At 41.8% G+C, this 25,533-nt stretch overlaps 1 protein-coding gene across 2 annotated transcripts in view; it reads right to left on the reverse strand.

Annotated features, from left to right (window-relative positions):
• Window positions 1–6,343: 6,343 nt before the first annotated feature.
• Cdh2 (cadherin 2) overlaps window positions 6,344–25,533 on the reverse strand; it is a 220,601-nt gene continuing 201,411 nt past the window's right edge. For both annotated transcript variants that reach the window (NM_031333.2, XM_087593546.1), the window contains 1 exon segment: window positions 6,344–7,838. In NM_031333.2, the coding sequence (NP_112623.2) occupies window positions 7,632–7,838 (207 nt within the window). In that variant the 3' untranslated portion in view covers window positions 6,344–7,631.

Raw genomic sequence — 25,533 nt, forward strand, 5'->3', positions numbered from 1 at the left:
TCTGAGCTATCTTTCTAGCCCCTGGATTTTTCCTTTATTTTATTTCTAAAACTTTATTTATTTACCATTTTCATTATCTTACAAGGATTGCTACTTTTTTTCCCAAACACATGGCATTTCTTCCTCCCTCCCTCCTTCCCCACCTTCCCTTTTTCCTGGTGCTTTCCCGGATCCTGTAGCCTCCTTTCCATTTTCAAGTCACAGGATGACGTCTGGCCCACTGGCTTTTCAGCACTTTATTCGGTGCTTGTGGTCGCCTACCCGACAGTGTGTACTCACAACTCCTTACTGTATACACTCAGTCACAGAAGATGCCATCTGCATATATGGGAAAACGTAAGTTTGTCTTTCCCGGAGTGGACTCCCTCCATTTTTTGTAATTGCTCATGCAGCTTGTTGGCAGAGGAGAGGCGGAGATGGTGCATTTGGTTTTACCGCTATCCTTGTAGAAAGCTGGTGGCCAGTGGAAGACAATTGGAGAGGACACTGAATTTGTTGTTTCACTGAAAAAAAGCAGCCCTGAGGGTGCAGGCCTGTATTCCTAGCTACTCTGAAATCCGAGGCAGGAGAATGCCAAGTTTAAGGCCTTTTGGGGTAAAGGGGACTGAGATATGGAGCTAATTTAAAGTTAGCAGAAACAACTTAATAAGACTTTCAAAATAAAAAGTGAAGTAAGAGAAGGCGCGTGATCAGACAGGGGAATGTATCTCAGTGGTAACTTGCTGGCATCCATAAGGCATAGCGAAGAAACAAGAAGAAGGGGAGGAGGAAGAGGAAGAACAAGATGACGATAGATGATGAATTTGAAGCTAGCCTGGTCTACAGAGAGTTCTAGGACAGCCAGGGTTACAGTGAGACCAACCAACCAACCAACCAACCAAGAAACAATAAAAACAAACAAAACAAACATAACAGAAAAATAGAAATAGTCTTACCATTTCCCCCTCTGATTCTAATTCTTTTCTCCCTTTCTTCATTCCTCCCTCCTTCCCCCCCTCCCTTCCATTTTATTGTTTGAGTCTTTCTCACGTGTAACAGGTTGGCTTCAAACTGCTGGTACTTCTGCCTTGGACTCCTGAAAGCTAGACTCGCCGTGTAGCTCCCACTGGCCTGGAACTCACTGTGAAGACCAGACTAGCCTTGAGCTCACAACAGAGATCTCCAGGCCTTTGCCTCCCAAGTGGTGGGATTAAAGCTTGTAAAGAATTGCTGTTTCTCTCTAAGGAGGAGGATTTGTTGACTTACGTACTCATTGCTGAGATTGCATTAGAAACCTACTCTCCAGGATTCTGGGTTCACTTTATCAAACTCCTCTCCTGCCAGTCAAAAACTGACAGCTCAGGACACAGTATCTCTTAGGGCTTCCAGTGTTTCCTTTAAATGTGAAAACGACACTTTGATCCCAGTGCAGAGAGACAGCAGCGAATTCCACACGGAGCTTCAGAGAGGCAGAGAGGAAGGAGGTCTGGTACCTGTGCACGCCTCTGAGGTTTGCAGTTCACGTGCTGATGACCTGGAGGCTCCTCAGGCCAGGTGAGATCACATTCTACACACAAGCTTGGAGGCCCCGGATTTCCAAGACAGCCAAGGCTCATGTTACCAATCCGCTGTGAGTCTACGTGTTGGAAAATGGCATTTAGATGGTTTTGCTCTGTTTACAAAGCTGGAAAACAACGAAGTTATCAGCGCTTTACTTTTCGCTGTGGAATTTTGTCGTTGCTGATACAGGGTCTGACTATCAACAACATACATAGCAGTGACTTTAAACTCTTAGCACTTTCCCTTCCGGTCCGCTTTACCACATCCCACCAGCAGTCTTCACTATTGAAGAGATGAGCTGACGTTAATCAGACTAAATTAAAATATGCCTCTGGTAAAAACGGAACATTCAGAGAAAGAAAACAGGCATCAAACTGACATCAAACAAAGAGAAGTTCATGAAAACCCTGAATGTCATTCAGAAAGGCACCTTCCCTTGGTAAAATGGTAATGCTATGGGCTTAGGGATATTGCCCTCTGTCCTGGAAAGACTCCGATCTAAAGCAGTGTAGGGAAATAAAACCGTGGGAATAAACCAAAATCAGTTAAAATGCTAGTTGTTGTAAAACAAATTAATAGGCTGAGGCAGGTCATACACAAATACTCAAATGAGCAAATCTCCATACTGTTTGATGAAAAACAAAACCAAACAATTTCCGCCACAATAAACTGTTGATGGCAGCAGTTGTTTCTGAGACAGGGTCTCTTTCCATATTCCATTCCGGCCAGGACCACACTTTATAACCAGGCTGTCAACAAAATTATGACCCTCCTCCCATTGTAGCCTCCCAAGTGCTGGGCTTATAGGCAGGCGCAACCTCCGGCCGAGTAAAACAAACCTTGGGTAACTGCAGTGAAGACGGGAGCAAAGGATTCTGAGAAGAGAGACGAGAAGACGATAGACAAACAGCAGATCGTAGGAATGAGGCAGACGGCTAAAAGATAATACAGGCTGCAAGTTTCTGTCAGCTTGTTCTTCCTTTTTTAAGTTAGGCAAAATAGGTATGTTCAGAAAAATAAAACCTTGTAAGTTGTTAAAATTGATCAAAAAGAAGCATAGCAGCTGGATTACTGAGAAATTTCATCATTGAGAAAACCTGACCCGATAAAGGTAAAATTATAGATTAACTATTTTTAATGAAAAGATAAAAATGGTAAAACATTCTGGAGCACAGGGAAAAAACTCCTCCCAGCTATTTATCTTAGACCAGTATGAATCTTTGACTATAACTTAGCAGAATCACAAGAATCACAGAGGTACAGAGCAGTGTGTACTGAGGTTCTCAAGTAAAATAATGGCACACACATTAGTCACTAAAAGAAAGACACTGTGACAGGCCGGGCCTGTGCCAGAAAAGGTTACATCCAATACTAGAGCATCTAAGAGTAATAACATAGTTCACTAAATTCATGCCTTAATAATCATCTATGTAACAAAAGAAATAGTTTATAAAATTCAACATGTACGTTTTGAATCCCAGTTACTCTCTATAGTGAATGTTAAGTATAATGTGGAATATAGTGTTTCAACTACAGACAAGAACAATAAAAATGATTATTACAACAGTACAACGAAAGGTCCTATTATTTGTCTTGAAAATGGGAACAAAACATGTCTTTATTCTCTGTTAGGAATAGTGAAGAGAGTTATCAAAAATGTTAAGAGAATTATAGAAAGTTAAAATAAGGCAGAAATCAGAGAGATCAATCAACTTGAGAGAAACACGTAAGAGAAACAGTAGAGACTGCAGTATGAAGGAAAGTCCTTTCCTAAGACTAATTAAAAGTACCAAACAGAACACAAAACTTAGATGTTTAATAAATCCTATGGTATGAAAATATGGAGAACTGGTTGAGAAGTGACATTATTAATTTTCTCTAACTCAGTAAAAGCTGAAATATAATTTGTTGTAGTACTTGACAAAATATTTCTGAAACTCATGCACAAGGAAAATGCTGGAAAAAAATAATAGAAAAGATTTATTGACAAGTCCAGCATGGGAAAATGCTTATCCAAAGGATAGGATAGCATCATCCAGCACCAAGCAGAAAAACGAATGGTCCAATGAAACAGAATAAAAGACCAAGAAGTCATTACACATGAGAAATGTGCAGGATAAAAGTTCCATGTCACATGACTGGGTCAAGGTTGAAATGTTTAACAAATGATGTCTGGACATCAGACCTAACATTTCAACATTCTGTTCAGAAGCTGACTTTCAACATGATGGCTCAAGATGAAGGGAAGTGCTAAATGTCATTGGGGAAAAAAAATCTCAGAAATCTACCTTGAAACATAGCAAACCCTAAAAAATTATGACAAATTTCTGTGCTACAAAAACATTGAATATTATCAAAGTACCGGGAAACAAGCATAGGAAGAACTCTTTCTTATTAATTGGGAGAAAATGTCAAGAGACATTTTCCTTCCATAGGGAAGGAAAACAGAATCGAAGGAACACAGACAGCTTATACTACAGAGAAAGAATAGATAGGCCTCTTTGTCATTCTTCAGCGGGGAACTTGTGCCCATCTGAAAGGCAAGCTTTCATCATCATCATCATCATCATCATCATCATCATCATCATCATCATCATCTTGTTGTTGTTATTATTTTTTTTTATTGCGGGCATGCATACTGTATGTGTAGAGGTCATGGGATGACTTTGAGTGACTGTTCTTTCTCCACATAAGGGTCTGCAGCAAAGACCATTTCTTGCTGCACTAACTCACCGGTCTCCTCATGGCAAACCTTTAATGTGCTTAACATCCAGACTGCTGCGAGTAAGGGGAGTAGATTCTAGTGACCAACTGTGATGGTTTAAACTGTGTTGTCTTTAACTGGGCAATCGGTAGGTCTTGCTGAAATAGAAAGGGTGCATGCTTTTATGTCAGTCTGTGACCTTTACCAGGGGGCCTCCCTCTCCATGCATGTGCTTACTGCTCATACTGCAGTTAGACCCAAGTTCCCTCTGAACACAAGGCTCATAAACAAAATTTTCATGGCTTTACTATATGTAAAGCCATTTTGCAGAACACTTGAAACAACTATAGGACTTGACTCTATGGTTAATTTGCACAGAAAAGAGAATAAGGTCTTGCTTGGACCATCCTATATTCCATTGCTGGTTTTAGAAAGCTGCTTTTTATAGCGAAAAGGCTCACTGAAGTAGCACCAAACGTTTATAATTTTAGCCATGTTTAATTAACTTCACTCTGGTTTCTTGAATCATGTAATTCCATCTCCAAGCTACTAATTTGGAAAAATACTCCCACATGCAGACGCTTGCACAAGAGTGTTTACTGTGGAATCATTTTTAATCATGAAAAAGGAAACAAATTAAGAAATGATTCAATAAAAAAACCCTATTAAGTCCATATTATGGAATTCTATGTAGCAGTTAAAAAGGATAAAGTAGAAATATATATATAGTAATAGGAAAAATGTTCAAGATATAGTCTCGGTGAAACAGGAAAGTTACAGAAAAACATATAACACGTAACCCTGTTTTCATGAATATAAATTGATATAAAATCTATATGCAAATGTGTATAAAATAGTTTGGATAAAAAGAGCTATGGATTAGGACTAGTTGAGTAGAAAATCCATTTGCAGCCAAATGAGGCTATGTACTCTTGACTGTTTTTCTGAAATCTATTTTAGAAATGCTTTTGTAAAGGAACAATAGCAGTGGATAGTGTCTGTAAAAATGAAAGTTTTGAAAATACATATTTGTGAGGCATGCTCCTGCTATGTAGCCCTGTCTGGCTTGGAACTTGCTATTTAGACAAGGGTGGCCTGTGACTTGTGGTGCCCCACTTGTCTTTGCCTCCAATCGCTGGAATTGTAGATGTGTATCACTATACCTGGATCATTTAAAAATATGTACTTGATAAAAGTTTCACATTTGAATATGAAAGTCAGTTTGGTTTTCATTTTAAATGTACCAGCAGCATGGTGGCATGATCTATGAATCCATTTTAAGCAAAGCTGTTCCAATTTAGTATGTTTTTATTATGGAGATCCAGATCTTAGCATCTATGGACCAGAACTATAACGAGAAAGAATTGCCCACTGAGTGAGTCAATAGAAAAGCAAATCTCACTGTGTATATACAATAACCTTTATATTGAGAAGAAAATAAATGAATCATTGAGAGGTATGTTGTGTGTTGTCTAAAGTCTAGAGGGCAAGGATATATAGTGCGATGACTCTGAATGCAGATAGAAAAATAGTGAGTGTTCCCGCAATTCTCACAAAATTCAATTATGAATCACAGTATGGAACAAAAACAGTTTTATTAAACTGAGCCGGTTTCCCTCTACGTTCTTCATTGTAGCACATACTACACACATCACTAAAACAAACGTTGAGTTAGAGTTAGAAGCTAAGCCTGAGTGTGCTTCCCTAGGGAATAGTCTCCCCTGAAGTCCAGGAGAACCAGCAGGTGTCCATTGCTGCTCCCAAAGCCACGCCCACCACCCATCTCAGCCAAACCATCAGCTCAGGTGGCAACGAGAGGAGAGCTAGCAGTGGTGTTCACGAAGTTTGTGACGTCACTTTTATACTGTTGCCATTAGGTTCCTTTTCAAGACAATTGGTGTCTTTCTTCTCAGCCGATGGCAATCTCTCAAGTGACAGTGGTTTGGAATACATGGTTACCATGCTAGGCATTTCCGTAGGAAGGGGCTGAGGGCAAACACATAATTTTAGACTGCTGCTCCCAATGACTGCCTAGCTCTTGAGGTTTCTGCAACACTCAGAGCAGCTCCAGAGGAGAAATGAAAAAGTTCAAACCAGTCACCAGATCCAAAATTAGCTTTTTATTCAGAACGCTGGGGTCAGGGGTGTATTGTTTGTATTCTGGTACACAACACAGAGGCAAAGCTGTTTCAGAAGTCTCTCCAGTTTAAAAGCTTTTTTTTCTTTTTTTTCTCTTTATTAATTTTTTTTGTTTGTTTGTTTTGTTTTTTAAAAACACACACTTGCTAGTGCTGCCAGTACCAGGCCACCCCTTTTACTTTTCTTTCCTTTTATTTGTGTGTGTGTGTGTGTGTGTGTGTGTGTGTGTGTAATTTTTTTTGGTACAAATTATGTAAAACATTTGTGCTAAGAACTTTTATCCCTCCCCAAAACAAAACAAACAAAAAGAAAATTAAAAAAAATTTAAAAAATTAAAAAATTAAAAATTGAGTATTCTAACTACAGCTCAACGGTTGAATCAAATGTCACTTTGTTTTGTAAATACTTTACCCATAACGAAAGATATTAACATGCAAAAAACCTGAATCCAAAGTCCAAATAATACATACACATGTTCCGAGTTCTCTGCACTCCTCCACAGTCTATGCTGATGAAACATTATGTACACACACCATTTTTACAGCGAGGTGGAAAAAATACAGAAAATAAAAAAAGTGTACATGGATTAAGACCAAAATGTGTCTAACATTCTAGTTTATGAAAAAATTCAATTTTGCTACAAATTGGTGATATGAAAACTCCCTTTATCTGCAACCAGCTGCGTAAGTTTTAAGATTTTAGTGAAAAACAAAATCTAAAGTCTAAAACTAGAAGTAATGTACATTTTCCTATCTCGTGGTCTCATCCCCCACCCCCCACCCCAAGGTAACAAAATCACTCCATGAGTTAATTTTTTTTAATCTTGTTGTTTCATTCTGTATCTTAACAAAAGCAAATGCATTGTAACAAAAGTGGGTTGAAGCGTATCACATTTAACTTCCTGCTCCCGCCACAAAATATTTTGTCTTTTCCTTATAGTTTCAGAAATCAGTACCATTAAAGCCTTAAACAGAAAACTAATTCCAATCTGAAAAAGGTACAAAAAGGCACATAAAATCCCAGTGCTTCTGTACTGTAAAATTCAAGTGTAGCTGAGCTCGGTGTTTTCCAGACAGTATCGGATCACTGATATTCCCTGGGAGCCCAAACTGGTTCGCAGCCTACGCCAAAGCCTCCAGCAAGCACGGTGCTAGTGGACTACAGAGTTAAAGCCTAGCTTCTGTATGCTTTTTGGGAATATCAGGTGAAACTGTTCATACGTGTCCAAAAGCCAAGTCCGTCCTGCCGTTCAGTCATCACCACCACCATACATGTCGGCCAGCTTCTTGAAGCGGGGTCCCCAGTCATTCAGGTAGTCATAGTCCTGGTCCCCGCCGCTGCTGGAGGAGTTGAGAGAGCTCAAGGAGCCAGCCGTGGAGCCGCTGCCCTCATAGTCGAAGACTAAAAGGGAGTCATATGGTGGCGCCGTGGGGTCATTGTCAGCAGCTTTAAGGCCCTGGGTTGGAAGACGAGAATGAGTTACAAGAGCGTCCCAGATACCTTGAGAGACCACGACTTGCTCATAGGTTATCATTGGCAAGATCACAGCAATGTCAGCACCGAGAAAAACCGGGGTGATGGAGTGGTAGGAGTGGTGGTGGTCAATGAGGCTTCAAGGTCAGACAATTATCTTTGCAAGGAAACAATCCCAAGGATGGCCGTGGCGTAAGATGAGGTTGGTGACCAGTTGGGGAATATGTATGGCAAGTCTTCGGAAGAAGGGGTCAGCTGTTTGCAGCTGATAAGAGAGCATCTTAAATGACATGATATTTATATGGAGCCCAATGGCTAGGATCAGAGAAAATATTCATGGGCATGCAAGTTCAATTTTAACACGGGAATTACTATGAAACCAGCAAAATCATTTAATCTGTGAACATGAAGAGTACTTCCTTGACAGAACATGTAAAGTCTGTGGGATAGGAGAATTTTTTAAAGGGTAATTTAATTTACTAGTAGATCAGAGTATATGAAACACAGAGTTCCATGTGAGGCCAGGACACTGATAGGGATGGATGAAGGACAATGAAGCTTTAACCACAAAGCTGGGCGTGGTGGCACACGTCTTTAATCCTGGCACTCGGGAGGCAAAGCAGCCTGGTACACAAGTGCCAGGACAGCCAGGGCTGCCCAGAGAAACCCTGTCTCAGGGGGAAGAAAAAAAGACCTTCAATACAAACTATGCGTGTAGCAAAGTGTAGGATACATATCAGAACCAAGTGGCCCTTGGTCACCTGCCTATTAACAATGTAGCTTAGCAGGCATGGTTATTCCAGGGAGGTAATGACAAATGCCAGAACTGTGTCAACTAGGAAGCCTCAGGAAGTTGAAAAACAAAGACTGGGATGAGCACGAAGACCCTGAATCCACGGAGGAAGTGACAGGGACCTGAGTGATGACAGGTCAGGTATGACCCTACATAAACAGTCACATTAAATCACCTCCCCTTTTAATGGAGGAACATTGAATATAGAGTTAATCTATATTAACTAATTATTATATATTACTCTATTAATTAAGTAGCAACGCCCACTTAAAATGAATGATGGGTTAAGTTCTGAGTATGCTGCTTAGAGGACAGGAGATTGAAATGGAGGTAACTACATCAATTAAACCAGTCTTAGAAAGAGAAATGTGTGCTTCCTGTTAGCTGTGGTTCCTAAATTTCATGCTTTTATACAACATTGTGTGTGTTTACAACACCACACACACACACACACACACACACACACACACACACACACACACTAGGGCATGAAGTTAGAAGTGAACCCATGTAGGAGAGCAGAGAGGACCAATAGGAAAGGAGAGATTGAAAAAGTAGTGGGTAAGGGGGAAAGGACATAATTTCCCCATGCATAATATATAATTGTATATATAAAACACTACCCTGTATAATGATTGTATATTATGAAAGATTTTTGATATTTTGTCAATAAAAAGTAACTTCTAGCTTTCTCAGGCCAAAGAGGAGCCATGAACTGAAACTCATGTGTGATATAAATACTAGGGAGAGGGATGAATTTTGTTAATCTAAAATGAAATTATATGTATATGTGTCTTAAGAAGAATAAAGAGCACAAAAATAAGTAGGGGATTAGCATCTATATTCTTAATTCTTCAAAGCAGGTGTCTTTAAATATTAAGTATCTACAGTTAATTGTTAATTATGTACCACACAGCATTCCAAGAAGAGCCTTAGGTCCTTTGGGAAATTTCTCAATTCCACTCTAGAGCTCCACTGCACAACATAGCAATAACAGTTCTCAAGCAATTACTGTCTTCTTATACCTTTGGATCAGTAGAGGCTGATGGGCATATCATTGTCTCCTTTTATCTAAGATGTGGAAATGTGTCATAGACTTTCTTCCTTGAGAGATCAATCTTTTCAATCCATATGCTTATTTTTGAGTACATATTGACTTATATATGTGTGATGGTTGGAGTTCATTGTCAACTTGAAAGAACCTAGAATCCACTGGAAGACGATACACTAGTCATGTCTTTATGGAAATTATCTTGATCAAATTAACTGAGGTGGGAAGGAATGCCTACCACGGGTGGCGCCATTCCCTATCAGACTTTGGACTGTATAGAGTGCCATGCAGTTGTTCTTTGCTCCGCTGACTGTGAATGGGATAAGCCAACTACCTGAAGCTTGTGCTCCCTCGTCGGTGATAAGCTACACCTGCAAACTCTGAGCCTGAATAAGCCCCTTTTTCCTTGAACTGCTTTTCTCAGGGTATTTTTGCCACAGCAACCAGAAAAGAAAAATAAACTCAAATAAATTTTTTTAATGAGTATGTTCTCTAGTTTATAGATGAGGAATAGGGAAGACTCATGAAAGTTAAGAACCGAGTCAATATGCTGTAGTGTTTCTGTGATTGGATTTGAATCAACATCTCAACATTCACAGTATTCCCCCATCCCCCCAGTATTTACTTATGTGAGACTGTAACAAGGTTATCCGAAGAACAAAAGAGATACTGGGTACAAATGTTCAACCGTGTTTGCCACAGAAAAACTCAATGAGCACCAATTAATATTTTAATAGTTTTAAAGAAAATAATTTTTTTCATTGACATTTGAAGTAAGAGTTAAGGCATGCTATTTTAAGAAATAAAACAGCAGCTGCTAGACTCCCATCAAAAAACAGAGCCAGAGCCTACCAACCCTCCCACTGCCAAGAATTTCTTACCAACAATCCTAACCAAGTATAATTAAGCACAACTTTCCCTCATATCATGTTATACTATTTCTCCCCAGAAAGGGCTGTTAAATAAAAAATTTAAAAGACTTCAGTAAACCACTTCAATATGTAAAACAAAAATAATTTTGGATGAGACTTTCCTTATCTTATTTTTAGAATAAGCTACAGTGCCATTCTGCTAAGACTGAGAACCGCAACCTACACGTTCTCAGGATCCCTGTCTCCTTTCTGTGGCAGCTTCGGTCCTGTCCTTAGTAATTCCCAGGGAAGCACACACCCACGATGCCACAAGGGCCTCTCTAGAGTCCCAGTCTGCTTTCCACGCTGCTGTCAGGCTCGGTTGTGACCAGTGCAGTGTGAGAAGCAGGAAGCTCAGATACTGTAAGGGTTCTCCAATGATGCCGGCTACCCTTTTTCTGACCGGCCAGGAGGATGGTCTACGGCATATGCGGGTTTTACTTTTACGTGGACCTTACAATAAAAACCACATGCAGATAAGAAAAAAGAGCCACTGATGGTTTTGGAACTTGCGTAAGAAGTTCAGCCATTGATGATGTAAGCCAGCAATAGGTACCAGATACTCCAGGTCCAGTGGTTGAAAAGAATTCTCCCTCGTTCTTTCTGCTTATTGCATGCTTGAGTCTCTGGGACTCTCATGTACTGGAGAGCTGGGTATGCACAACCTAGATTCACCGACTGCCCTTTTGGGGTTTATAGTACAACCTCACTCCTCCCCCTTTTCCTATAAAATCCAGCAACTACAAATATAGTTACTAAATGATTCTTTTAGTTCAACACCATCGAGCTTTGATCTGTCTATGAAATAGACCCCAGAAGAAAAAATTAAAAAAAATTCCTAGTATGAAGGACTTCTTGGAAACATGTACTAAGTGTTGGCTGCAGATGGGTTGCAGATGTTATGCAGCTGGTAAGGAATTTGGCCAGTTTGTGAGAAGCTGTGTGTTTGACTCCCAAGCCCAGCCTTCACTAGTCTGGTTGTGCCCACCTGTAACCATAGCACCCCATAGGCAGAGGTGGTTGGAGGGGATGTTGAAGGTTTTTCATGGAATGGTTGCACTGCCAGCTCCAGGGGTTCAAGGCCAATCCGTGATATATAATACCCTATCTTAGAGAGTCAATGGCAGGATGGCAGGTCTTCAAGTTCATCTGGATTCTGGGACTGCAAAGTCGTGATGACATATGTTTCTGTGCTCAGGCGATGCATTCTGCAAAGCCTCTGACATGTCACAAGACTCCAAAACTCTTCAGCAAATGTCTAAAAGATTTTAACTCAGCAACTCCTTAAGACTGTTGTAATGCTGGTGGCAGTCTATCCCCACACCCAGTCTTGAGAATCTTAAAACTATTCTTTTTTTCTTGAGAAATATACATTTCAGCTCCTGAGTTAGTTTCTGACCACCACAGTAGCTTTGGACCTGTATCCATTGCCTTTCAAAGGAACTTAAAGCCATAACATGATTAGTGAGAGATAACTGTGCAATGCGGGGCATGGTAGGCTGTCTCTGGGTTTGAAATTATGAAAAGGTGAAACCACTGGCCTAAAAGAATGCTTGGTAACCTAACTTTCCAGGCGGAGATCGAGAACTCTAAGCCCCTTCCACACGTATGATCTTAGTTTGTACTGCAGAAGAGAATGGGATTCTTCAGAACAGAATGAGATTCTTCTGAAATACGGTGCTTACTAAAATGGTCACAGTCAAGTTCCGAAAAACTGTCAAGTCTAGCCATTTGGTCAGAGACTGCAGAATAAACTCAGGGCAGCAGAATCTTCTGGATCCTTTACAGACTCCTTTATTCTTGGCTATGGATACTCTGTCCTTTGGTGTATGAAGCACTGTTTCTAAATCTACAAACTAACCATGTGTTTCTCTAGGTTTGGCTCAATTTAGAAATATACACTTGGTTCCTTGGTTCACCTTTCACAGAGCAGAAGATTTTGAAACCTAGATAAATTTATCTGGGTGCCTTTATCAATTTTCCGCAGTCTCGGGTCCTCTGCAGAGTGCAAACTGTGGCTACTTCTTGCTGAGCTCGTATTTATAGACTTTGGACTCTATGCTTTTGGGGTGGAGACTTACTTTGATGGGAACTAAAAGACACACTGCAGAGAGGAACAGAAGAGCGATGGAAGGAGAAAGAGAGCCACTGATCTCCTGTCACCCATCTTCTGTAGCTTTTGTGCCATAGCTTTGCCTCAGCTCGTCACGTCCTGCCTGCAGTAGAGCAAAAGGGATGCCTCACTGTTCATCTCATCTCAGAACTCCAGCTCCTTTCTGTGGATGACTGTTGGTCTCTCACTAATGTGGTATCGGTCCCTGCAGGCCAAACCTTCACTGTGCTCTTTTTTTTTTTTTTTTTTTGTTCTTTTTTTCCGGAGCTGGGGACCGAACCCAGGGCCTTGCGCTTCCTAGGCAAGCGCTCTACCACTGAGCTACTACCCCAGCCCCTTCACTGTGCTCTTTAAGGCCAGCACGTAAAGGAGATTCACCAGGGGTGTGAAAGACGGCTCTCAATAGTTGCACAGTCCCCTACTGAAAATAAACGCAATTGTCTCTATTTAAGAAAGCTAAAATTGATTAAAAGTTTAAGTAAATACTAGAAGAGAGAAGCAGAGAGAAAAGAATTAGATGGTACACTTTCAAGGTCTGACTGATGTCTAGGTAATCTATATGACAGAAATCAAAATTGTTTAGAGAGACCCTCGGTGACTCTAAACTGTTCACCACACCCGTTTCCACTGCCTCACCCTGCACAGTTACTGAAGTATCCGCTTTTCAAACTCCAACGTGTTCTGTGCACAGCTTCTATTTGCATATTCATTTCCTTCTGACTGGAATGTGATTGTAATGCTCTTCTGCACATCTTATATGATTAATATACCTTATCTACCCATTTAGCCAATCATTTACCTACTCACCCATCTACTGATTCATTCACTGATGCACCCATCCACCCACCCACCCACCTATTCATCCATCCATCATCCACCCATCCATTCAGCATCCATTCATCCACCCACCCACCTATCCATCCACCCACCCACCTATCCATCCACCCATCCATCCATCCAGCATCCATCCATCCAGCATCCATCCATCCAGCATCCATCCATCCATCATCCACCCATCCATCCATCCAGCATCCATTCATCCACCACCCACCCACCTATCCATCCACCCATCCACCCACCCATCCATCCATCCATCCATCCATTCATCCATTCACCCACCCATCCATCCATCCATCCATCCATCCATCCATCCATCATCCACCCATCCATCCACCCATCACCCATCCATCCACCCATCCAGCATCCATCCATTCGTCCATCCATCCATCCAGCATCCATTCATCCATCCATCCATCCATCACCCATCCATCCATCATCCACCCATCCATCCATCCATCCATCATCCACCCATCCATCCATCCAGCATCCATTCATCCACCCACCCACCTATCCATCCACCCATCCACCCACCCATCCATCCATCCATCCATCATCCACCCATCTATCCACCCATCACCCATCCATCCACCCATCCAGCATCCATCCATTCGTCCATCCATCCATCCAGCATCCATTCATCCATCCATCCACCCACCCATCCATCCATCCATCCATTCATCCATCCACCCACCCATCCATCCATCCATCCATTCATCCATCCATCCATCCATCCACCCATCACCCATCCATCCACCCATCACCCATCCATCCATTCGTCCATCCATCCATCCAGCATCCATTCATCCATCCATCCACCCATCACCCATCCATGCACCCATCCAGCGTCCATCCATCCATCCATCCATCCATCCATAGCCCACTGAAATGCTGTGCTTGGGTTTTTCTTCTCTGCCCATGGAAGTCACACCTGTGATTGTTCCTGATCATGTTGTTTGGATCACCTCAGACTATGAATCACCTCAGACTATATGAATCACCTCAGACTATGAGACTCTTGGCTGCTAAGGCTCTTTTGAGCTCACATTCTTTTCAGGACAGTATCTGAATTCTGGCTTCTCTTCTACAAAGTAACTTTCCCCTAATGCTCTGGACTTAAGAGTTTTTGTTGTTGTTTTGTTAGTTTGTTTTTCTCCATTTGTCATCTTATGTGCTCTGCTTAGAGGATCTAAATTTAGGGTCTAATGTTAAAATATAGTTGGGACCACCTGGGGTGGTGAATGCCTTTAATCCCAGTACTCAGGAGGGAGAGGCACGCAGATCTCTGTGAGTTCGAGGACAGCCTGGTCTGCATAGCTCCAGTACAGCCAGGACTACATAGAGAGATCCTGCCTCAAAAATCAAACAAAATAAATAAAAATATGACATAAAAATATAAGTGGATATAATTGGACCAACTAATTTTACCTCTGTTTTCCTCTTCTGTTATTACACCATTTTACATTATATAGCTAAGCTAACATTACTAACCTCTCTATGGGGAATTTAAGATGTTTAAGATGCGATTGTTTTTATAAAGAGAGAATTTCATTATTTTATATTAAAGGATCATAGAAAATCATTTATTCCTAAAAAATAATTTGTCTCCAATAATCATGACTGCATTTCTGACAATTAAGAGACCACTACATGGAGGCTGCAGAGCGGAAGAGACCACCAACACTGCTCACCCCTGCCCACATCCCAGGCCCAAGAGGAAACTGTATAAGGCCTCTGGGCTCCCGTGGGGGAGGGCCCAGGAGCGGCAGGACTTCTGCGCCTGAGACACCGCCGGATCCTGAAAGAAACAGACCGGATAAACAGTTCTCTGCACCCAAATCCCGTGGGAGGGAGAGCTAAACCTTCAGAGAGGCAGACAAGCCTGGGAAACCAGAAGAGACTGCTCCCTGCACACACATCTCGGACGCCAGAGGAAAAAGCCAAAGACCATCTGGAACCCTGGTGCACTGAAGCTCCCGGAAGGGGCGGCACAGGTCTCCCTGGTTGCTGCCGCTGCAGAGAGCCCCTGGGCAGCACCCCACTAGCGAACCTGAGCCTCGGGACCACAGGTAAGACCAAATTCTCTGCTGCAAGAAAGCTGCCTGGTGAGCTTGGGACACAGGAAAGCAGAATTTCTCTAGGAGGCACGGTCTGTGTTTACCGGAAGTCCCACACCCGCGGATCCCGGCCCGCAGCAGCTCTCTGCTCCCAGACCCTGTGAGAGAGAGACCCAACCGCCTGGTCAGGTGGGCACTCCTGAGGCTGCAGAGCGGAAGAGACCACCAACACTGCTCACCCCTGCCCACATCCCTGGCCCAAGAGGAAACTGTATAAGGCCTCTGGGCTCCCGTGGGGGAGGGCCCAGGAGCGGCAGGACTTCTGCGCCTGAGACACCGCCACCGGAACCTGAAAGAAACAGACCGGATAAACAGTTCTCTGCACCCAAATCCCGTGGGAGGGAGAGCTAAACCTTCAGAGAGGCAGACAAGCCTGGGAAACCAGAAGAGACTGCTCCCTGCACACACATCTCGGACGCCAGAGGAAAAAGCCAAAGACCATCTGGAACCCTGGTGCACTGAAGCTCCCGGAAGGGGCGGCACAGGTCTTCCTGGTTGCTGCCGCTGCAGAGAGCCCCTGGGCAGCACCCCACGAGCGAACCTGAGCCTCGGGACCACAGGTAAGACCAAATTTTCTGCTGCAAGAAAGCTGCCTGGTGAACTCAAGACACAGGCCCACAAGAACAGCTGAAGACCTGTAGAGAGGAAAAACTACACGCCGGAAAGCAGAACACACTGTCCCCATAACTGACTGAAAGAGAGGAAAACAGGTCTACAGCACTCCTGACACACAGGCTTATAGGTCAGTCTAGCCACTGTCAGAAATAGCAGAACAAAGTAACACTAGAGATAATCTGATGGCGAGAGGCAAGCGCAGGAACCCAAGCAACAGAAACCAAGACTGCATGCCATCATCGGAGCCCAATTCTCCCGCCAAAACAAACATGGAATATCCAAACACACCAGAAAAGCAAGATCTAGTTTCAAAATCATATTTGATCATGATGCTGGAGGACTTCAAGAAAGACATGAACACACTTAGGGAAACACAGGAAATCATTAATAAACAAGTAGAGGCCTACAGAGAGGAATGGCAAAAATCCCTGAAAGAATTCCAGGAAAACACAATCAAACAGATGAAGGAATTAAAAATGGAAATAGAAGCAATCAAGAAAGAACACATGGAAACAACCCTGGATATAGAAAACCAAAAGAAGAGACAAGGAGCTGTAGATACAAGCTTCACCAACAGAATACAAGAGATGGAAGAGAGAATCTCAGGAGCGGAAGATTCCATAGAAATCATTGACTCAACTGTCAAAGATAATGTAAAGCGGAAAAAGCTACTGGTCCAAAACATACAGGAAATCCAGGACTCAATGAGAAGATCAAACCTAAGGATAATAGGTATAGAAGAGAGTGAAGACTCCCAGCTCAAAGGACCAGTAAATATCTTCAACAAAATCATAGAAGAAAACTTCCCTAACCTAAAAAAAGAGATACCCATAGGCATACAAGAAGCCTACAGAACTCCAAATAGATTGGACCAGAAAAGAAACGCCTCCCGTCACATAATTGTCAAAACACCAAACGCACAAAATAAAGAAAGAATATTAAAAGCAGTAAGGGAAAAAGGTCAAGTAACATATAAAGGGAGACCTATCAGAATCACACCAGACTTCTCGCCAGAAACTATGAAGGCCAGAAGATCCTGGACTGATGTCATACAGACCCTAAGAGAACACAAATGCCAGCCCAGGTTACTGTATCCAGCAAAACTCTCAATTAACATTGATGGAGAAACCAAGATATTCCATGACAAAACGAAATTTACACAATATCTTTCTACAAATCCAGCACTACAAAGGATAATAAATGGTAAAGCCCAACATAAGGAGGCAAGCTATACCCTAGAAGAAGCAAGAAACTAATCGTCTTGGCAACAAAACAAAGAGAATGAAAGCACACAAACATAACCTCACATCCAAATATGAATATAAAGGGAAACAATAATCACTATTCCTTAATATCTCTCAATATCAATGGCCTCAACTCCCCAATAAAAAGACATAGATTAACAAACTGGATACGCAACGAGGACCCTGCATTCTGCTGCCTACAGGAAACACACCTCAGAGACAAAGACAGACACTACCTCAGTGTGAAAGGCTGGAAAACAACTTTCCAAGCAAATGGTCAGAAGAAGCAAGCTGGAGTAGCCATTCTAATATCAAATAAAATCAATTTCCAACTAAAAGTCATCAAAAAAGATAAGGAAGGACACTTCATATTCATCAAAGGAAAAATCCACCAAGATGAACTCTCAATCCTAAATATCTATGCCCCAAATACAAGGGCACCTACATACGTAAAAGAAACCTTACTAAAGCTCAAAACACACATTGCACCTCACACAATAATAGTGGGAGATTTCAACACCCCACTCTCATCAATGGACAGATCATGGAAACAGAAATTAAACAGTGATGTCGACAGACTAAGAGAAGTCATGAGCCAAATGGACTTAACGGATATTTATAGAACATTCTATCCTAAAGCAAAAGGATATACCTTCTTCTCAGCTCCTCATGGTACTTTCTCCAAAATTGACCATATAATTGGTCAAAAAACGGGCCTCAACAGGTACAGAAAGATAGAAATAATCCCATGCGTGCTATCGGACCACCACGGCCTAAAACTGGTCTTCAATAACAATAAGGGAAGAATGCCCACATATACGTGGAAATTGAACAATGCTCTACTCAATGATAACCTGGTCAAGGAAGAAATAAAGAAAGAAATTAAAAACTTCTTAGAATTTAATGAAAATGAAGATACAACATACTCAAACTTATGGGACACAATGAAAGCTGTGCTAAGAGGAAAACTCATAGCGCTGAGTGCCTGCAGAAAGAAACAGGAAAGAGCATATGTCAGCAGCTTGACAGCACACCTAAAAGCTCTAGAAGAAAAAGAAGCAAATACACCCAGGAGGAGTAGAAGGCAGGAAATAATCAAACTCAGAGCTGAAATCAACCAAGTAGAAACAAAAAGGACCATAGAAAGAATCAACAGGACCAAAAGTTGGTTCTTTGAGAAAATCAACAAGATAGATAAACCCTTAGCCAGACTAACGAGAGGACACAGAGAGTGCGTCCAAATTAACAAAATCAGAAATGAAAAGGGAGACATAACTACAGATTCAGAGGAAATTCAAAAAATCATCAGATCTTACTATAAAAACCTATATTCAACAAAATTTGAAAATCTTCAGGAAATGGACTATTTCCTAGACAGATACCAGGTATCAAAGTTAAATCAGGAACAGATAAACCAGTTAAACAACCCCATAACTCCTAAGGAAATAGAAGCAGTCATTAAAGGTCTCCCAACCAAAAAGAGCCCAGGTCCAGATGGGTTTAGTGCAGAATTCTATCAAACCTTCATAGAAGACCTCATACCAATATTATCCAAACTATTCCACAAAATTGAAACAGATGGAGCCCTACCGAATTCCTTCTACGAATCTACAATTACTCTTATACCTAAACCACACAAAGACACAACAAAGAAAGAGAACTTCAGACCAATTTCCCTTATGAATATCGACGCAAAAATACTCAATAAAATTCTGGCAAACCGAATTCAAGAGCACATCAAAACAATCATCCACCATGATCAAGTAGGCTTCATCCCAGGCATGCAGGGATGGTTTAATATACGGAAAACCATCAACGTGATCCATTATATAAACAAACTGAAAGAACAGAACCACATGATCATTTCATTAGATGCTGAGAAAGCATTTGACAAAATTCAACACCCCTTCATGATAAAAGTCCTGGAAAGAATAGGAATTCAAGGCCCATACCTAAACATAGTAAAAGCCATATACAGCAAACCAGTTGCTAACATTAAACTAAATGGAGAGAAACTTGAAGCAATCCCACTAAAATCAGGGACTAGACAAGGCTGCCCACTCTCTCCCTACTTATTCAATATAGTTCTTGAAGTTCTAGCCAGAGCAATCAGACAACAAAAGGAGATCAAAGGGATACAGATCGGAAAAGAAGAGGTCAAAATATCACTATTTGCAGATGATATGATAGTATATTTAAGTGATCCCAAAAGTTCCACCAGAGAACTACTAAAGCTGATAAACAACTTCAGCAAAGTGGCTGGGTATAAAATTAACTCAAATAAATCAGTTGCCTTCCTCTATACAAAAGAGAAACAAGCCGAGAAAGAAATTAGGGAAACGACACCCTTCATAATAGACCCAAATAATATAAAGTACCTCGGTGTGACTTTAACCAAGCAAGTAAAAGATATGTACAATAAGAACTTCAAGTCACTGAAGAAAGAAATTGAAGAAGACCTCAGAAGATGGAAAGATCTCCCATGCTCATGGATTGGCAGGATTAATATAGTAAAAATGGCCATTTTACCAAAAGCAATCTACAGATTCAATGCAATCCCCATCAAAATACCAATCCAATTCTTCAAAGAGTTAGACAGAACAATTTGCAAATTCATCTGGAATAACAAAAAACCCAGGATAGCTAAAGCTATCCTCAACAATAAAAGGACTTCAGGGGGAATCACTATCCCTGAACTCAAGCAGTATTACAGAGCAATAGTGATAAAAACTGCATGGTATTGGTACAGAGACAGACAGATAGACCAATGGAATAGAATTGAAGACCCAGAAATGAACCCACACACCTATGGTCACTTGATTTTTGACAAAGGAGCCAAAACCATCCAATGGAAAAAAGATAGTATTTTCAGCAAATGGTGCTGGTTCAACTGGAGGGCAACATGTAGAAGAATGCAGATCGATCCATCCTTATCACCCTGTACAAAGCTTAAGTCCAAGTGGATCAAGGACCTCCACATCAAACCAGACACACTCAAACTAATAGAAGAAAAACTAGGGAAGCATCTGGAACACATGGGCACTGGAAAAAATTTCCTGAACAAAACACCAATGGCTTATGCTCTAAGATCAAGAATTGACAAATGGGATCTCATAAAACTGCAAAGCTTCTGTAAGGCAAAGGACACTGTGGTTAGGACAAAACGGCAACCAACAGATTGGGAAAAGATCTTTACCAACCCTACAACAGAGAGAGGCCTTATATCCAAAATATACAAAGAACTCAAGAAGTTAGACCGCAGGGAAACAAATAACCCTATTAAAAAATGGGGTTCAGAGCTAAACAAAGAATTCACAGCTGAGGAATGCCGAAGGGCTGAGAAACACCTAAAGAAATGTTCAACATCTTTAGTCATAAGGGAAATGCAAATCAAAACAACCCTGAGATTTCACCTCACACCAGTGCGATTGGCTAAGATCAAAAACTCAGGTGACAGCAGATGCTGGCGAGGTTGTGGAGAAAGAGGAACACTCCTCCATTGTTGGTGGGATTGCAGACTGGTAAAACCATTCTGGAAATCAGTCTGGAGGTTCCTCAGAAAATTGGACATTGAACTGCCTGAGGATCCAGCTATACCTCTCTTGGGCATATACCCAAAAGATGCCTCAACATATAAAAGAGACACGTGCTCCACTATGTTCATCGCAGCCTTATTTATAATAGCCAGAAAATGGAAAGAACCCAGATGCCCTTCAACAGAGGAATGGATACAGAAAATGTGGTACATCTACACAATGGAATACTACTCAGCTATCAAAAACAACGAGTTTATGAAATTCGTAGGCAAATGGTTGGAACTGGAAAATATCATCCTGAGTGAACTAACCCAATCACAGAAAGACATACATGGTATGCACTCATTGATAAGTGGCTATTAGCCCAAATGCTTGAATTACCCTAGATCCCTAGAACAAACGAAACTCAAGACGGATGATCAAAATGTGAATGCTTCACTCCTTCTTTAAATGAGGAAAAAGAATACCCTTGGCAGGGAAGGGAGAGGCAAAGATTAAAACAGAGACTGAAGGAACACCCATTCAGAGCCTGTCCCACATTTGGCCCATACATATACAGCCACCCAATTGGACTAGATGGATGAAGCAAAGAAGTGCAGACCGACAGGAGCCGGATGTAGATCGCTCCTGAGAGACACAGCCAGAATACAGCAAATACAGAGGCGAATGCCAGCAGCAAACCACTGAACTGAGAATAGGTCCCCTATTGAAGGAATCAGAGAAAGAACTGGAAGAGCTTGAAGGGGCTCGAGACCCCAAAAGTACAACAATGCCAAGCAACCAGAGCTTCCAGGGACTAAGCCACTACCTAAAGACTATACATGGACTGACCCTGGACTCTGACCCCATAGGTAGCAATGAATATCCTAGTAAGAGCACCAGTGGAAGGGGAAGCCCTGGGTCCTGCTAAGACTGAACCCCCAGTGAACTAGTCTATGGGGGGAGGGCGGCAATGGTGGGAGGGTTGGGAGGGGAACACCCATAAGGAAGGGGAGGGGGGAGGGGGATGTTTGCCCGGAAACCGGGAAAGGGAATAACACTCGAAATGTATATAAGAAATACTCAAGTTAATAAAAAAAAAAAAAAGAAAAAAAAAAAAAAAAAAAAGAGACCACTACATGGCATGTCCTGACCAAGTATCTTACACACACTGGCCAGCTGTTGCTGCTGCTTTGGTTCTTGAGACAGAGTTTCTCTGTGTAGCCCTGGCTGTCCTGGAACTCACTGTGTAGCCCTGGCTGTCCTGGAACTCACTGTGTAGCCCTGGCTGTCCTGGAACTCACTGTGTAGCCCTGGCTGTCCTGGAACTCACTGTGTAGCCCTGGCTGTCCTGGAACTCACTGTGTAGCCCTGGCTGGCCTGGAACTCACTGTGTAGCCCTGGCTGGCCTGGAACTCACTGTGTAGCCCTGGCTGGCCTGGAACTCACTGTGTAGCCCTGGCTGGCCTTGAAGTCAGAGATCCGCCTGCCTCTGCCTCCTGAGTTGTAGGATGAGAGCTATGCATCACCACCAACAAACTATTGGTGCCATTTTATTACATTCTCACTACAATCTTCAAAGAAGTTTCTAGTTAATCTGCTATTACAAATAAGATAACTGGAAACCAAGAGACTAAGTTCAAGGATCTTGACCTTGTACAAAGTTTCAGCGCTGTGAGGTAAGCTGGATTTGAACTCAAACAAGCCCCTCGGTTCTCTAGGAACAAAATGAGACATCTCAAAGTACACAATCAAAGGATAATTAAGAAGAGAAAGGGGCAGTTTAAGCTTCAGTAGTCACAAGTAATTATTCTACAAGATCCTTCCGGATGCTTTAAGCAGTATAAATCAGAAGTCTCTTCACAGAAGGGCACACGTGGTTGTGATTCCTCTAAGATAGGGGCATTCGAGACTATTGCAGTTACTGGAGGTATGCTAATATCTACTAAGGAGCTGAGATGAAATGGATTCATTTCAATTTTCTCACCCAATGAAGGTCACATTTGAAAATGCAAACAGAATTAAATTCTCAATAAGATCCCAAAACAGGCGTCTTGCTCTACACTACCTGCTTGACTAGAAATAAGTTTGCTTATGAGAGTCAAGGCAACATTCATTCATTACTTAAATAAACAAGCTAGAAAATGTGCTCATGAGCTTCCCTATTCCTTATATCTATAAATGCACTCCAATTATAATCACCACTGTATTATTCTTCCTTTGGAACATTTGGTCCTCTGCTAAATCAAATAAGACCTGGAGATAAATACATTTGTTTATATTTGCAATGTTTTTACAAAGGGTGCTGGAGTTCTTTCCAGGTGCCTTCAATGTTTCAAAATCCATTTATTTTTGTTTGCCAAGTTAATGAAAGATATTGAAGAAGTCTTAATGGTTACCTGGGATGGAAAAAAAAAATCTGCATGGTGCTTCTGAGAATTTTGTAACTTCCAGGGAGTCCTAATCTTCCTTCCTTTGTCCACAAAACCAACCATCCTATCCCTGGTACTCTGTGGTTGTTGTTGTTGTTATTGTTTTAAGACACTCTCACCTGCTTGGAGTTGCCTCCTGCCTCTAATTGTAGGAACATTTTGCTGTAATTATTTTGGCCTTTTGAGACAAGGTGTTCTGTAGCCAAGGCTGACCTCAAGCTGATTTGTCTCCTGCCACTGCTGAGTGCTGGGACTATAGATGTGTGCTACCACAGACAGTTTATGTGATACTGGGGTTCTAACCAAGGGCTTGCACAAGCTACAGTTGCTTCTCTGGCTCTCTAAGGAACATTTCTAGGCACATTTGTGGCTCTTGTTCGTCTCATTTCTGTATCTTGAGATAATACTCAGTTTCATGCACTTGCTGCTATTTTGAAAATGACTACTAGTGAAACCCTTTCATCCACTTATTCCTTCATTAACTAATGTATCTTGCCCTATACCAAACACTCACCCTGTCAATAATGACTCATTTCCCGGGCCACAGAGGACCTCAGAGGGAGAGTGAATGGACCCACGGGTCTGTTTTATGGAGGGAGGAGAGTCCCAGGTAGGGTTGGGTGACACCAGACAGCAACTATTTCTATCCTGTGTCCCTTTCTGACTTGTCATGGTTTGAGAAAGGAAAAGAGAGTGTGTGGCCATAGGAACACAGTCCAATTACAAGGCAAGGGTAAACGTACAGTTAAAGCCACTGGCAATGCTGTGCAACTGCAGGCTGGCAAGCGACTGCCGAGGAAGCTGCAAAAGCAAGTACTGCCCTGGCCTGAGAGGCCTTCTGTGTGGGCCAAACAACTTCAACAGTGAACAGCGGCTCCTTGACTGAGGACAGATGGACTGATGTCCCCACCACCACGCTGACGAGATTTGAAGTGAAAACACATTAAGACATGCAAAGCACTGAGCGTCATAGTTCAGCCACACAGAACAGGAAACAGCCCTTGCTCTAGAGAACTCAGATACTCAGGAAAGAGACAAAAATATTACAGTTGCACCCTTGAATGGAAGAGAGAATCTCGCCAATCACTCTCTGATGACAGATAGACTATTAATGGTCACACGTCAGGCAGCCGGGGAGCATTGTGTCAGGAGAAGCATCACTGGGCCTTTCCAGACATATCCAGGACAGTTTTGTAGTCAGGGTATTTGTATTGGATCCTTGGCCAGGGAAGCTGGTGGGCAGGCATGTGTAAGATTTTCCTGTTCAAAAGTACCATACTTTGGGGAGATTTCAAACATCCCTTGAAGGCTATTGTTTAAAATAAAGAACATGGGGAAGGAGGGAAGTGGCAAAAGGCTGTGACTAGCCTTGTAACGGTGCTTGATTTTCTTTTCCAAGAGAAGAATATCAGGTGGAATTGACTTCCACAGTGAACTGACACCACAGGACCATGCAGAAATACCTAACCTTTTGAATTCTACTCATCAAAAACTCTTGATTGAAAGAAAATCCAGTTCTTACAACTATAGTTGTAAAATTCACTATACCTTAAAACCCAACAATCAAGGGGATAACTCAACCACATTTTCTTACAACCATACACAACAAATCAGAGACAAGCCCATTAGATACTCTTAAAAGAAAAGATCTGATGTTGTGCCTAAGTTCCTGAAACTGTCTTTAAGAAAGTCTGTGTGTGGGGCTGGGGATTTAGCTCAGTGGTAGAGCACTTACCTAGGAAGCGCAAGGCCCTGGGTTCGGTCCCCAGCTCCGAAAAAAAGAACCAAAAAAAAAAAAAAAAAAAAAAAAAAAAAAAAAAAAAAGAAAGTCTGTGTGTAAAAAGAACAGGGCAACTCAGGTCATAGAAAGGGAAATACTGACATTTTAAACCCCCATAAGGTCTTATTCTACATCTGCTCCACATTAACCTGCTACCTCCTTAACAGAAGTAAACATGTCTGGAAAACAGCCTCTTCTCATTTAGGAACAGACAGCAATGGGAAATCACAGATACTGAGAAGTATTCCAACACTGCTTGAAAACTGTTAA

This window comes from Rattus norvegicus, chromosome 18 (genome assembly GCF_021556685.1).
Source record: "Rattus norvegicus strain SHRSP/BbbUtx chromosome 18, alternate assembly SHRSP_T2T, whole genome shotgun sequence".
NCBI lineage: Eukaryota > Metazoa > Chordata > Mammalia > Rodentia > Muridae > Rattus > Rattus norvegicus.